The 16,120-nt window shown below is 42.0% G+C and overlaps 1 protein-coding gene across 4 annotated transcripts in view; it reads left to right on the forward strand.

Annotated features, from left to right (window-relative positions):
• Positions 1-16,120, forward strand: part of ASAP1 (ArfGAP with SH3 domain, ankyrin repeat and PH domain 1) — a 315,920-nt gene that overhangs the window by 236,805 nt on the left and 62,995 nt on the right. For all 4 annotated transcript variants that reach the window (XM_075920136.2, XM_014573856.4, XM_075920138.2 and 1 more), the window contains 2 exons: positions 9,172-9,335; positions 11,115-11,248. In XM_075920136.2, the coding sequence (XP_075776251.2) occupies positions 9,172-9,335; positions 11,115-11,248 (298 nt within the window). The remainder of the gene's footprint in view (positions 1-9,171; positions 9,336-11,114; positions 11,249-16,120) is intronic.

The raw sequence follows: 16,120 nt of genomic DNA on the forward strand, positions 1-16,120 counted from the left end.
ATATCTGTTAGGAAAGATTTATTACCATTTAATTTACCAGTTTATTCCAAAGTCCTCTCTGTTGACACCTCAATCTGGGACAGTTCCTCAGGTTTTTCACCTAAAAGGAGTAGTTCCAATGTGGGAGTCTCGCTTATATCCTCTGTAGTGAAGACCAAGGCAAAAAAATCATCTAATTTCTGTGCAATGGTACACTTTCAGCACTTCAGTCATTCAGTGATTGTTTGGCAGGCTTTCTTCTAGGTTTTTTGTGTCTTTTACTAGTTGCTCTTTAAATTCATTCTTTTTTTTTTTGCCTGCCCAAATATATTTTTACACTTCATTTGCCCAACTTTATGCTCCTTTCTTTTTCCTTAGTAGGATTTGACTTCCAGTTTTTAAAGGATGCCTTTTTGCCTCTGTTTATTTTAGTCTGGTGGTTAGCCATGGCGGCATCCTCTTGCTGTTGTTTTTTTTTAATTACTTGAGATATACCATTAGTTTGATCTTATATTATGGTGTTTTTAATAACCCTCCATGAAGTTTACAGGCATTTCATTCTTATGACTGTCTCTTTTAATTTCCATTTAACTAGCATTCTCATTTTTATGTAGATCAACATTTTGAAGTTAAAAGGCTACTGAGATGGGTTCCTTTGGTATTCCTCATCCTCCCAAAGATGTTAAATTTTATTATGTTATGGTTTTTGTTACTGGGTGGTTGTTCAAGTTGTGTCCCTTTGGGAGCTACACTGTAGGTGTGCTTGCATTCCTACGCTGCTGAGTGGAGAACTTTGGTAGCAGTGTCCATTAGGCCTACACACATCTTGTCTCTCCTCATGCCCTCCTATAAGGTTAGTCAGTGCACATAGGCTTATCCTCTTCCTCCCCCAATTCCTTTTCTACCACCTCAGGCTAGACACAGAGCTATTAGCAATCTGTTAGCAACTATATTACCTCATGCTTTCTTTGTAACCTAGAGCTTTTTAGTAGTAGTAGAGTGTCTTTTATTTTTTTCCTTATATTTTAAAATATATACCTATATGTAGATAGTCTCAGATGGGTAGCCGTGTTAGTCTGTAGCACTGTTGAGACTAACAAAAATATATAGAATCATGAGCTTTCATGGATAAAAACCCATTTCACCAGATGAGTTTGAGTAAAAATAACAGAAACCAATATATATAATAGAAAAGAACTACCTGTCAATTGTAAGGCCCATGTTAATAGGGCTAATTAAGTGGACTGGATGTGTCCCGTTCATAGCTTTTGATGTGAAAATGTGGATGTTAAGGAAGGAGAAATTGGTTTTGTGATGTACCAACCAGGCTTTATCAAGCATAGGGTAACAGTGTCAGACTTGTAGGTTAATTCCAATTCTGCAGTCTTTCTCTGTAATTGGTTAGTGAAACTCCTTTGTAGAAGAATGGCTACTTTTAAATTCATGACTGAGTGACCAGAAGGGTTAAAATGTTCCCCTACAGGTTTGTGTGTTACTATTTTTGATGTCTGATTTGTGTCTATTTATCCTTTGTCTTAGAGACTGTCTGGTTTGGCCAATATACATGGCAAAGGGGCACTTGATGACATATATCCTGTTAGAGGATGTGTAGTTCTATGAGCTTCTTATGTTGTGACATTTGTGGTTAGGTCCTGTGATGATGTCTTTCATGTAGATATGTGGACAGAGTTGGCAACGGGGTTTGTTGCACGGATAGTTTCCTGAGTGAGTGTGTCTAAGGTGTGATGTGTAGCTGCTGGAAAGAATTTGCTTCAGATTGAGGGATTTAGACATAGGCAAGGATTGGCCTGTCTCCCAAGGGCTGCGAGAGAGCATTTTCCAGGATAGGTTGTGGATTGTCAGTGGTGTGCTGGTAGGGGTTTAACCTGGGGGCAGTAGGTGATGACCAATGGTATTCTGATATTTTCCTTGTTGGGCCTGTTTTGAAGAGTTGACTGCTGGGTATTTTTTCTGGTTCTGTCAGTTTGTTTTTTCACTTCCCCATGTAGATGTTTAAATTTTCAGAATGCCCGATAAAGATCTTGTAGGTGTTTGTCTGTTGGACTGAAACAAATCCAGTTGTATTTTAGGGCTTGACTGTAGACGGTGGACCATGTGCTGTGTTCTGGATGGAAATTAGAGGCAAATAGTAAGAATAGTAGTTAGTAGCTTTCCAGTATAAGATTGTCTTTATGTGACCATCATGCATATGTACTGAAGGGTCAAGAAGTACATCTCTTGTATGGACTGGTCTAGGTTGAGGTTGATGATGGAGCGGAAATTGTTGAAATTCCTGTGGAATTCTTCAAGGGTCTCCTTTCTGTGGGTCCATATGTTGAAGATGTCATCAGTGTAGCGTAAGTAGAGGGAGAGTGCTATAGGACAAGAGCTGAGGAAATGTTGTTAGAGATCAGCTATAAAAGTGTTAGCATATTGTAGGACCATGCAGGTACACATTAGCAGTGCCACTGACTTGAAGGTATAAATTGTCCCCAAATTGGAAATAGTTGTGGATGACGACAAAGTCGCATAATAGTGACCAGGTGTGACGGCGCGTTGGGGGTTCCCCGTCTCCTGCACCCCGAATGGCACAAACAGACTGCACCAGCCAGTGGAATTGAGGGTGGTTTATTGCTCCTCCAGCACAGCGCAGCACAGATGTAATCTGGTTATAGGAACTGGGCTAGGATGCCTCAGGCCCCCTTGAGATGGGGGGAGACTGGGCCCCTAAACTCCAGCCCCTTCCCCTAGGCTCTCCTCCATGCCCTCCGACAGCCAGCAACCAACTCACTCACCTCCAGCCCTGCCCCCCAGCCAAGGCAGCATTCCACCTTCCTTTGTTCCTCTCCATGGGGGGTGTCTGGCCACTGGTTTGCATAGTGACTCATCCTGTTTTGCTGGGTCGTGGTACCCACGGCAGCCAGTGGGGGTTCCCCCAGAGCCAGCATAGAAACCAGCCAGGTACCCCCACTACGTCACACCAGGGTAGGGATGTAAGTGGCTAGTTGAGTAGTCAACTACCCAGTAAGCATATGCTTATCAGGTAGTCAAGTGACTACTCAACTAGTTGCTCCCCCCTCCCTTGCTGCCTCTATCAGAGGCAGCTGGGAAAAGCAGGAGCCAGCGTTGAGGGGAGCCAGCTTAAAAGCCCTGCCTCTGTGGGGGAAGGCAGAGGCAGAGCATCTGGGACCAAGTGCAAACTGGGACAGCTGATTCCCAGCTCACACCAGGTTCCCCACTGCACCTCTGCCTTTTAAAGCAGATGTGCAGCATCTGGGACCGGGCATGAGCTGGGACAGCTGATTCCCAGTTTGTGCCTGGTCCCATATGCTGTGCCTCTGCCTTTTAAATGTAGTAAGATCCAGACAGCTGTTACTACATTTAAAAGGCAGAGCCATAGCAGGGTTAGCTCCAGGCCAGGAGCAAACCCCACTGTGGTTCTGCAGTTTCCCCTCTTAGTGACTAATCGAGAAGTCAGTGGAAATTCCATCAACTATTCAATTAGCTGATTAAACAAAATTTAATATCCCTAGACCAGAATGGTATTTTCTGATGCTCTGTAGTTTCCTCAGAAGTCAGTGGTGTCTCAAAGGGTATGTCTACACTACAGCGCTAATTCGAACTAACTTAATTCGAATTAGTTAATTCGAAGTAAGCTAATTCGAATTAGCGCAGCTAGACTTAAAAACTAGTTTGAATTAGCATTTTGTTAATTCGAACTAGCATGTCCACACAGAGTGGACCCTGAACAGAGGTTAAGGATGGCCAGAAGCAGTGCCAGCAGGGCATCAGATGAGGACTTAAAGCGTGGAGCTGCTATCTCAGGCTAGCCGAGGGCTGTGCTTAAAGGGACCTGATCCCCACCCCGGACAGACAGTTCTCAGGGTTCCCCGCTTGCAAAGCAGTCCTGGCTTGGAGTGCCCTGAGTGCCCACACACGGAACATCACAGCACTCGGCCATCACCCCGGCTGCACTTGTCACAGGCTGCCATCCGGGGGAAGGAGGCAATCGGGGGGATGCAGGAGAACTTCCACCCCCAGAAGCCCGCAGAGCCAGCCCAGTCCTCCCCATCGGGGGCGCGTACCCCATTCCTCCTTCACCTCCTTCCACTTATCCTTCCCTAGCCCCCCTTCCTGATGTACAAAATAAAGAAAACGTGTGTTCAAAAATAGAATCTCTCTTTATTGAACAAAACTGGGGGAGACTGGGAAAAAGAGGTGGGAGAGGGGAGGGCAACTAAAATGATCAGGGGTTTGGAACAGGTCCCATTTGAAGAGAGGCTAAAGAGACTGGGACTTCTCAGCTTAGAGAAGAGGAGACGGAGGGGGGATATGATAGAGGTCTATAAAAGCAAGAGTGGGGTGGAGAGGGTGCATACAGAAAAGTTCTCCATTAGTTCCCATAATAGAAGGACTAGAGGACACCAAAGGAAAGGAATGGGTAGCAGGCTTCAAACTAGTAACAGAAAGTTGTTCTTCACAAAGCAAAGAGTCAACCTGTGGAACTCCTTGCTTCAGGAGGCTGTGAAGGCTAGAACTAGAACAGAGTTTAAAGAGAAGTGAGATCAAGACATGGAGGTCGGGGTCCATGGAGTGGTATTAGCCAGGGAGTAGAAATGGTGTCCCTGCCCAAAGTTTGTGGAAGGCTGGAGATGGATGGCACGAGACAAATGGCTTGGTCACTGTCTTTGGTCCATCCCCTCCAGGGTACCTAGGGTTGGCTGCTGTCGGCAGACAGGCTACTGGACTAGATGGACCTTTGGTCTGACCCAGTACGGCCATTCTAAGCTCAGGGCTCAGGGTCGGGGGTCTCAGTGGACCACCTTGATTTTCATGCACACCTGCTCCTGGGTGGCCAGGCTGGCAGCTCTTCTGCTCTAGACAGCCACTTTCCTGTGCCTAGTGCGGAGTTCATGGACGAAGTCCACGATGTCTGCACTAGACCAGGTGGGTGCCCGCCTCTTGCGGTCCTGGCCAGGCTCCCGAGAGCCGCCAGCCTGGTCCCGGGAAGAGGGGGAGGGCTGGGAGGCATCGGGTGGCTGGCTCATGGCGTGCCAGGTGCAGGGTCTGCTGGCTGGGTGCTTGCAGGCTTGCACCTGGCACGGGCACCGTAGCCAGCCCGTGCCCCTTTAAGTGCTCCGGGGCCAGGAGGGGGCATACGAGTTTCCCTGGTGGTGCCCAGAGTGGCCACCAGGGAAAGCTGGGGAGGGCTAGCCTCCCACTAGTTCGAATTAAGGGGCTACACAGCCCTTAATTCGAACTAGTAAGTTCGAACTAGGCTTAGTCCTTGTAAAATGAGGTTTACCTAGTTCAAACTAAGCGCTCCACTAGTTCGAATTAAGTTCGAACTAGCGGAGCGCTAGTGTAGCGCCTATGAAAGTTAATTCAAACTAACGTCCGTTAGTTCGAATTAACTTTGTAGTGTAGACATACCCAAAGATAGTTAGAAGTGCTGGTAGCATAGGGACTGAGGAGAGAGTCAGCGTAGCCGGATAATCCTGCTGTAAGGGTGCCAATGCCTGAGATGATGGGATGTCTGAGATTTCCAGGTTTATGGATCTTGGTTAGCAGACCGAATGTTCCTGGTCAGGCCTGTGTTTGTGTAGATTTGGACCCAAGCTATAGCAGCGAGTTTCTTCAGCAAATGATTTAGTTTCTTTTGGTATTCAGCAATGGATTAGAGCAAAGAGGCTTGTAGAATGTGTTGGTGTTGGTGTGTTGTCTGACAGCCTACTGTTCGTAATCTGACCTATTCATGATGTCTACAGCACCCCCTTTGTCAGCCTCTTTGATTATAATGTCAGAGTTGGTTTTGAGGCTGTGGATAGCCTTGGGTTGTGCATGTCTGAGGTGTTATGTCGCATGATGTTTGTTCAAAATGTCAGCCTGTGCACATTTGCGGAAGCAATCATTGTAGAAGTCCAGACTTTCATTACTGTCAGGAGGGTCCACGTAGAAGTCTTCTTGTAGGATTAATAGGGGGGAATTCTCATGGTCAGTGCAATGTTCTGTGGTGTGTTATAAATATTCCTTCTGTCAGATGTGGCAAAAATAGGCTACCAGGTCACTGCAGAACTGTAGATATGCAGATAGATATATAGATATGGGGAGGATGTATGTTTACATAAGGATACAGGTATTTAGATTTAGCTTGAATATACCTTCTTTCTTCTCACCAGCATGCCTGGGGGTTATTGTACTAAGTTTAGAGTATTTTTATTAGGTGTATCTAGGTCCCACATTCCCTTTCTCAAGTCCCTGGCAACACTTCCCTGTTCACTAGATCCTCTGGTTGCTTAGAAGCTTGTTTTTTAAACCCCTGTTCTCTTGCCATTTTGTCAAGGAATCTTAAAGGGATTAAGGATTAAAGGATAGCAAGACAAAACCTCACTGGCAAGATTTCAGCCTAGCCTTTCAGGCACTTGGATCAGCTCACAGCCCATAGAATAGACTGGCAGAATTCTGTGCAGTAATAGAGTCCTAGAAGAAAATAGAAAATTGTCCAATGTCTGGACACCTGAGGAAGAGAAACACCACAGAAAGCTGAAACTTAATTGTGGTGCAGATTGCAGAACCCTGATCTGGCTTCATACAGTAAAGCAGAAATGTTCTGTGTACTTCAAACAGAAATTGTACAAAACCAGCAAAGCTGTGATTATAACAGAGAGAGAACCATAAGACACCTGGTAATGGCATATTGGTTTAAAATGCCATTTTTACTGGTTTGAGTGGAGTTTTTTTGGGGTGGGTGGGGGTTATTCAGGGGATAATGAATAGATTGTATTTCTGCCATTTTGCAGTGCTAATGGTCAATTCTGTTATGTAACTGGCACAAATGTTAGTGTTGAATTGGCCCTGCTGATAATCTCTAGCTACAACACACAGCACTAGTGGGCAGTCTGTAGCTCAAGGGACACATGCAGCCCATCAGGGTTCTATATGTGGTCCACAAAACATTTTATTGTTGCTCACATGCAGGTTTGCCAGTTTCTCCTGGTTTTTATCCTTGTAGTTTTTTTCCTACCGGTATTACTAAAGTGACATGCATGTAAAGCAAGGGCGCATGAAGTGAGGTGTGTGCTGATTGCACACAACATGACTGTGAGAGCTGTGTGCTTCCTCTGCATCCAATCAAAGCCCTGCTACTGTTCATTTGGCAAACCCTGCAAATTCTAGGTACACAAGTGCAGTTAGCAAAACTATCCTATCCCTGGAGACTGTCGTGGTTACAACAGTTTTGCGGCCCTCTGAGTTGGAGGGCTACTCATGCAGCCTGCTCACTAGCCTAGGTTGGCCATCGCTGGCACACAGTGTGATGCAGCTATATAGAATTTTTCATTTCCTTGGTTAAAAAGAATAAAATAAGAATTGTTTTTAACCATGTAATTGTAATAAATAAAAGAATGATTGAAACACTAGATCAAACCTGTGATCAGCTTACTCATCCAATTTTTCATCTAATTTTAATTACTTCTAATATTGATTGAAAGGTTTTTTTTAAAATTGTAATTGTTTATTTGAGGTTGGCTGTTAACTTCTATTTACATTAATTGCAATTAAATTAGTGTCATAATAACTATAATTGCTGACAAGTTGTTTAAGTCAGTTGTCAATTTATAAATTAAAACATATTTCCACTTGCATTGCCTAAATATTTTTGGATTATGCTAATATCAGAACCCAAGAATACTACTTCTCTCTCAAACCTGTCTTCATCAGCAAAATTACAAATGACTGCCACCTAGAGTGGGTTTATATATTTTACTTTACAAATCCAGATTGTTTAGCATGTATATATTGGGGAAATATAGTAAATGATTACATTTCTTAGAGGTAGGGGAAGAGGGCATGTTAGGCTTTCTTTTCCTAACCTTCCTTTGCAAGTTCTATGGAAAAGACCTTTTGTTCCCAGATAGTTCTTTGTGCATTAATCGCAAAATCAAAATATTCATATGTGAGTGCAAGCACAAATTCAAGCCCTGATTCTGCAAACATGTATGATGAACTCGTATGAATAAAGTTACCCCATTTAAACTAGTTAGGTCTGTAAAGTTACATGTTTTAATGTTTGCATGATAGATGCTATGAAATTAAATCTAAAGTTTCATCATCAATCCATTCAGTTGAAGCTAGCCATTAAAGCACACTGCAATAAAAAAAAATCACACATTGAGTATAGAATGTTGAAATATCTAAGCAGGAAATGTGTAAAGCGGTAGAGCAGTTTTAGACAGATGTGTGATATCTTGTCTGCTTTCTCTCTAAATAACACAATTACTGTAGCTGAAAGTGGAGAAAAAAACTGTTTTTGTTTTTATTTTTATTTTTTTCAACCTGCTCGTTTGATATATTAGATGGCTCTTCGTGTGTATCCATTTTTTCAAATTCCCTTGTAAAATTGGTCAGTCACTATCCCATCTTAATCTGTGTCTTTCACACATCAGGAAGTGAGTGAAATGCACTTTTTAAAAAAAAGGAAATGTTGTATAACCCTTAAAAATCAGTAAGTAGACTCAGGACAGATATAGTACCTGAAACAACTTTTAACTCTTATTGATTTGTTTAACTTGACTAAGTTGCAGGTTGGCAATGTCTGTAAAATCACATTTTACCAGTTACAATCGTAATGTTGGCCACTACTGTTATTCTATTACTCTCTATTGTCATCTTTTCCCCCTTTCTAAAATCCTGTCCTTTTTTTATTCCTAACCTATTCAGCTATTTGGACTTCAAATTCCCTGTATATGGGCTATTATAGCAAAATAATTGGGTCCATATTTTTTAAAGAATTGAGGTGTCTAAAGATGTAGATAAGTGCCTCATGATAGTTTCAAAAGTACCTTAGAACCTGAATTCCAAATCTGACCATTTGGCTCCATTCACTCCCAGGCTCTAACCCACTTGCAGAAATTAGGAATTACATATGATGGCACAAATTGTTCCAGTACATTAATTCAGAACCTTTTTGATGAACAATTGAAAAATATTTCCCCCTTGTTTTACTTTGTTCCTTCTTCTGTCATTCTTGTTTTATTTCTGCCCTTTCCCCTTTTTTTCCTTTTCAGTATCTCCTCCAATACACTCCCTCTCCTCCATTTCCACTCTGTACTTTCACCTATAGGTAAAAGGGTTGTATTTGGTAAAGTTGTATTTGCAAAACAATCTTCATAAAACCCCTTCATTTTATACTAGATGGATATCAGTATTGACTAACAGTAAAGAAGAAGCATTAAACATGGCATTCCGTGGAGAGCAGAGCACAGGGGAAAACAGTTTAGAGGATCTAACAAAAGCCATTATTGATGATATACAGAGGTTACCCGGAAATGAAGTCTGTTGTGATTGTGGATCACCAGGTATCTTATTTACATGAATGTCACCAAATGTCTTATTTCAATCAAAGTAATTTATTTTTAAAAAGTTTTTAGAGTGCAGAATAACTTAAGTAATATGTAGATCAGCCTTCAACCCTATTTTAAAACAAGTGTTCTAAATTTCATTCATCAGTACTGCGTGTGTCTGCGCTCCATTTCAGCAGTTCAAGCCCTGTGTGGGATTTGGATTGCTGATGTTGCATTCTCTCCAGATTCTTATTGGAATGGAATAGAAATTGTTTGGCATCACTGTTCCTTTGTAAACTACTTACTTGGAAGTGAGTCATGCTTAGGCAGTGCTTAAAGAAGCTACTAATCCTCTAGGAGTCTTACTCTTGGATCTCAGCTTCATAGCATGAGACTCGTGGAATTGCCAAAGGCTTTTAAATTGCTGGACCCTAAGAACAATGGCAATAGTGTGATGCACAAAGCATCCCCTTATTGTTTAGCAGTTAAGCTGTCTGCTTGACACACACATAAATAGGGTGTCCCAGTTTGTGCTTTATCTTTTTACCCATCAGTGCCTAAACTCTTCAGTGCTTTGATAATTTTCCCAGTCTTGTGCCAAGAAGCAAAGATTTGGTGTAAGAACCCTTTTGGAATGATATCTTTAGAGCAGCAGAATTATTGGTCAGTCATTTTCCCTTGTCTGAGCTTGAGGTCAATTAAGTGTTGATTATAAATCATCATAGGGCTACTGAGGTTATAGTGCATGATAGCTGCTGCTTTCATATCTTAAATAAGATCCTCAGAATGGTGGTAGAACAGTTGACCAGGGAAGATGGAAGAAGAATGTCTTTGGCAGGGAATTAATACCAATGTTATACTGAAATATTGGTAGCTACATTCTACAGTGAAGAATACATTAGACATGCATACACTGATATATATGTAAGTAGAGTATTGCAACCATAGAAGAGTATACAGTAGCTTTTCAAGTATGGAAAGACAATAAATAGTTCATAGTTTATAATTGAAATTACTAGGAATCTGGGGAAACATTTTTATTAACCTTTGCCACCTTGTTTATAATGAAGTCTCAAACATCTCTTCTCTTTCTTCTTGCTTTTAAACTCTTGAACCAAGACTTCATGTGATGGGCACATAATTATCCCTCTGGTCAAACAAGACTGAATGAAGCTAATTTGAACCACATATCTTTCTTCTCTAACCTGCCCATATTGTTACTGTTAAGTTTTTCAAGAAAAAAAAAAGTTTTGCACTAAATGTGCTCATTTGCAACATACGTGATGTAAGAACTACCTGGGTGTTAAACAAGGATGCCCACATGGCAGTGCACAGCACTATTATTGGGCCACCCCTATAATTTAAAGTTTACTTTTATGGATGTCCATTCTATCTAAAGTGAAAAGTTTCTTATTTAATTTTTTATCAAATACATGTTGAGCATTAAAATTAAGGACAAAATGGATAAATTTGGGAATGGGCACTACATTTAGAAGCCTAAATATTTGTTTAGGCACCTGGGTTTGAAAATGTTGGCCTAGATGTTTATAGAGGTGATGGATTTTTAGAAATATACAAACTTAATTCTGTTAGAGGGAAAATGAATTTTATTCAGTTTTTGGTTCACTTCGGTGATGAAGATTGAAAAAAGCATCACACATTCATAGTTTAATTGCTTTTGTTAAATCCCTAAGAGAGAGAGAATAATTTTCATTAAATATTGATTTTTACAGAATATTGCTGTCTGTCTTTGTAATGTTTAATAATTATTTTATTTCTCAACCTCTTCTACAGATCCAACTTGGCTGTCAACAAACCTGGGCATTTTAACCTGTATAGAGTGTTCTGGAATACATAGGGAAATGGGTGTTCATATTTCTCGGATCCAGTCTTTGGAACTAGACAAATTAGGAACATCTGAACTCTTGGTAAGTCTCTGTAGTTTGTATATCTTTAGTCACATACTTTGCATGTAAAGGATACTTCCAGCTATAGAAAAATGTGCTGTTACTTTTGTTTAAAGGACATATTTTGCAGAAAATTGTATATTCACATTTTTCTAGTATTGTCGAGATGGATTTCTCTTGTACTACCAATTTTATTTTCTTAGTGAATCAAGTTTTTTTTTCCCTAATGACACATTAACTGCTACTGTCAGTTTTGATATACTTTGAATTTTACCTTTTGTTAGGTACTCTTGATCCTGAATCAAAAGCTACTGTCAAAATCCTTGCATGACAAGAGAGAGGAAAGTCAAGTTCAATTCAGAAGAAAGTTCAGAATGTTGCTATTAAATTGCATTAGATGAAACTATAATTTGTGAACTGAATTCGGGAGAAAACAAATCTGAAGTTTGACGTGTTTCAAACAAAATATGTTTTGCCTAGAGATGTATGCTTTGATGTTTTGCATAGAAAACCATGAAAAGTTTTTTGGGGGGGGACATGTAAAATTATTAGGATTTAAGCAGAAGATAATGCTGAAGTTCTCCAAATGGTGGTCTCTGTGTGTATTCCACTCAAGTTGTACAAGCACGCTAGATGCCTGGAACCAGGAGATTTTTCATAAGCTGTGTCCGTTGATCCACACATGCACCCTCTGTTCCCTGTTCTCTGAACTGAATGCATAATGGTTGGTACTGACCAGTTACCTTTCCAGTTTGTTTTTACCACCGTTAGAGAGGTTGCATCTTAGACAAATGTCCAGAGATTGGCTGATGTTCCTGCTTCAAATTTCATTTTTTATAAATAGTTTACCAATCTCTAGCTTTTGTTGTTAGTGTTTAACTATATAATGTTAGTAGGAATTTAGAGTACCTCCCCCCCCATCCCGGACTACCCCTCATTTGCGGTACTTAGTATGTCTGAGATCCCCAATTTCAAGTCTGTGTGGCCCTGGGTCTTTCTGGTTAGTAACTTCCACACTTGGTATGGGCTTGTCTCGTCAGTGCTGAGATTGAAGAGTGATCTGAAATTACCAGCTGTTGAAGGATCATGTCCAGTTTCAGAACTGGTGAGGGAAAGAGGGTAGCCACTCACATCATTAGTACTATCTCACAACAAGAAGATGGACTCAGCAGTACCTGCTCTCACTGCCCTGGTTTAAATCAACAGCACTGGCTCTGCCAAGAGGTACAAGTCTCTCCTGTTCCCCTTCCTCAAGGACTGGATGCACTGTGTGTAATGGCCTGGCTGAATATTCTGATCTGGGATCCCCAGTCCTTTCAGAGCTGGTAATAACCAGAGAGGTTCTCACACTGCTGGCACCTGTGATCTGCTGGGCTGTTAGGGTTTCTGAGATTCATATCTGAGACCTTGTGGGAACAGAGGACCAGACAGAGTCACCTCAGAGGGAAGAACCCCAGCCCAGTGAGGAGCACTATGAGCATGAGGAGCAACTTGAACCAGAGGACCTATTCTCCTTAGCAGCATTTTTGTTATCATCTCCTGATGAGGCTGCTGTACCTGCTTCACTGTCAACTTCTGATGACTGTAAGTAATTCCAAGATCTCCTGAGGAGAATTGCAGCTGCATTCCACATTTCCCTGGAAAAAGTTCAGGATACTACTAAGTTGCTAGATAACCTCCAGAGTGCAGATCCTAGCAAGATGGCATTTACAATCAATGAGGCCGTATCAGAGCTGGCCAAACAGGTCTGGCACAACCCAGTCATTTGTAATCCCCACTCTGAAAGGAATGGAGAAGAAATACTTTATACCTTCTAAGAGGATGGAAAACTTACCTTAGTGTCTCACGCCAAACTCTTTAGTGCTATAGGCCATCATTGAGTATAACAGACTGCACCAATCTAAGTCTGCTGCCTCCAACAAAAATACAAAACAACAGACCTCTTCAGATGAAAAAGTTTCACATTGGCTAGCCTACATTTTAACCTACCAGGCCATTCAATTGTGGATTTTAAATTAGCCATTCTTCTACAGAGGAATTTCACCACCATATTTCTGAGAGAATGCAGAACTGAAATTCATTTACAAATTTGACAGTTACCCTGGGCTTCAATTAGGGATGTTAAATTTAGATAAATTGGGTAATCAAATAATCAATGTAATTTGCATCGAATATTCAATTAGTCAATAAGGGCACCTCCCAACTTAAGTGTAGCAACAGCCTTGAAGTGGCTGTTGCTACACTTGAAAGGCAAAAGTGCTTTGGGGAGCACAGGGCCAGAGGGGGACTCAAGCAGTCCCCCACTAGGCCTGTGCTCCCCACGGTGTTTCAAAGCTGCAACGCCACATGGAGCCTGGAATCAGCAGTGGAGTCCCCAGTTGACCCCAGGCTCCACGTGGCACTGCTTTTTGAAATGTCACATGCAATCCAGGGCCAGCTGGACTCCCCAGCTGGCCCTGGGCTGCTTGCAGCATTTCAAAGTAGCAAACCCTGGTCTCCATGCTGCACTGCCTCTTTGAAACACAGTGTGCAGACCCCAGCTGGCGTTGGGCTGCATGTGGCATTCCAAGTGGCAGTGCTGCATGGAGACCAGGGTCTGGCCCCGGGCTCCACATGGCGCTGCCACTTTGAAGCATCCTCTCCTCTTCCCCCCCCCTTGTTGCCTCTTTCTGATAGATGTGACAAGAATGGGGGAAGTGACTAGTGGACTGGTGTGTCGACTATCCGATAAGCAAATGGATATCTAACTAGTCATTCACATCCCTAGCTTGAATAAAGACATTAACTGGGTAACGCACACAAAGCCAATTTCCTCTGTCATTGACATCCACATTTTCACATAAAAAATTATGAATGGGATACATCCAGCCCACTTAATTAGCGCGTGCGTGCGTGTGTGTGTGTGAGACACTACAACTGGAAGGGACCTCAAGAGGTTATAGAGTCCAGTCCCCTGCCCTCACAGCAGGACACAATACCATTTAGCCCATCCCTGATAGATATCTATCTAACCTGCTCTTAAATTTCTCCAGAGATGGAGATTCCACAACCTCCGTAGGCAACTTATTCTAATGTTTAACCACCTTGACAGTTAGGAAGTTTTTCCTGATGTCCAACCTAAAACTCCTTAGCTGCAGTTTAAGCCCATTGCTTCATGTCCTCTCCTCAGAGGCCAAGGAAAACAATTTTTCTCCCTCCTCCTTGTGACACCTTTCTAGATAACTGCAATCATGTCTCCTCTCAGTCTTCTTTCCAAACTAAACAAGACCAATTCTTTCAGTCTTCCTTCATAAGTCATGTTCTCTAGACTATTAATCATTCCTGTTGCTCTTCTCTGCACCACCTCCAATTTCTCCACATCTTTTTTGAAATGTGGTGCCCAGAACTGGACACAATACTCCAACTGAGGCCTAATCAGTGCAGAGTGGAGCGGAAGAATCACTTCTCGTGTCTTGCTCACAGCACTCCTGTTAATGTATCCCAGAGTCACGTTTGCTTTTTTTTGCAACAGTCTCACATTGTTGGCTCATATTTAGCTTGTGGTCCACTATGACCCCTAGATCCTTTTCTGTGGAACTCCTTCCTAGACAGTCGTTTCCCATTCTGTATGTGTGAAAATCTTGAATTCTTTTATTTCTACTCCAACTCATCGAATGAAGTTGGTCTTACTCACGAAAGCTCATGATCCTATATATTTTTGTTAGTCTCTAAGGTGCCATAGGACTACTTGTTTTTAAAGTTGCAGACCAACATGCCTACCCCTCTGAGACAATGTAAGAGTAGGTTAGACAAACAGCTGTCAGGTATGGTCTCGATGGTGTTTGGTTCTGCCATGAGTGCAGGGTACTGGACTTGATGTCCTCCTGAGGTCCCTTCCAGTCCTATAACTCTATATGAATCTATAACTTTGCATTGCAAATTATAAGAGTTTTTTTGAGTAAACAAATGCCTACCCTAGACTGCATTTCCAATCATGATTGATGAGGGGCTGGTGATAGCTAAATTTTTCCTTCAAGCTGCAGTAGGTGAAGCAGACACCACTTCTCACTTCATCGAGACTTCTTTTTGTCAAAAGACAAGTTTCATGGCTGCAGTCTTCTGGGTTTTCAAAGAAAGTTCAAGCAACTTGGGAAGATTTTCCCTTTGAGGGCAACAACCTGTTCAGTGACCAAATGCATGAGACATTGCATATCTGCTGTTTCTGAGGACTGCAACTTCTGCTCCCTCGTATAGGCACCCCAGCTCTTCAGAGAAAATACTGCACACCATCACTGTATAAACTGTGTCCCAGCTTTCAGTTCTTTTACTACAAAAGGCCCTATGAACTTTCCAGGAAGTACCAAGGTGTAGTGCAGCAGACGGAATGTCTCTGTCATTTTCTGAGCAGCCATAGGCTCTTGCTAAGAAGTCTTTTGATGGTACCCTTGATAGACACAAACCAATCCTCCTGGCACTCACACTGCATTCATTAGCCACCTGGTCCATTTCTCCCAGCATGGTATCTTATCATGTTATGTGAATTTGTCCCAGAAATTGTCTTTAACAGATACCTTATGGAACTTCTCTCCATTCTTACCAGAAATCATTCCTGACAATCTCTTTTCAGGGACACGTCTCATGTGAGGATATTCAGACAAGAGGTACACTTCCTGCTCCAGCTGGAACTATAGAACTTGCCCTCCCTTAGCGTACTGTCAGGGTTTTTTGTTCTAGATCTTTCCTCATCCCCAGAAAGAAGAGAGGCTGGAGACCCATTCTGGATATCAAACAACTGAATGTTTTCATCCACAGTTAAGGGTTCAAAATGGTCATCTTGGCTTCTCTAATCTCCTCTTTGTAGAAAGATGACTGGTTTGCAGTTCTCAATTTAAAGGACTCCTATTTCCACACACA

The sequence above is a fragment of the Pelodiscus sinensis genome, chromosome 2 (genome assembly GCF_052426305.1).
Source record: "Pelodiscus sinensis isolate ZL-2025 chromosome 2, ASM5242630v1, whole genome shotgun sequence".
NCBI classification, from domain to species: Eukaryota; Metazoa; Chordata; order Testudines; family Trionychidae; genus Pelodiscus; species Pelodiscus sinensis.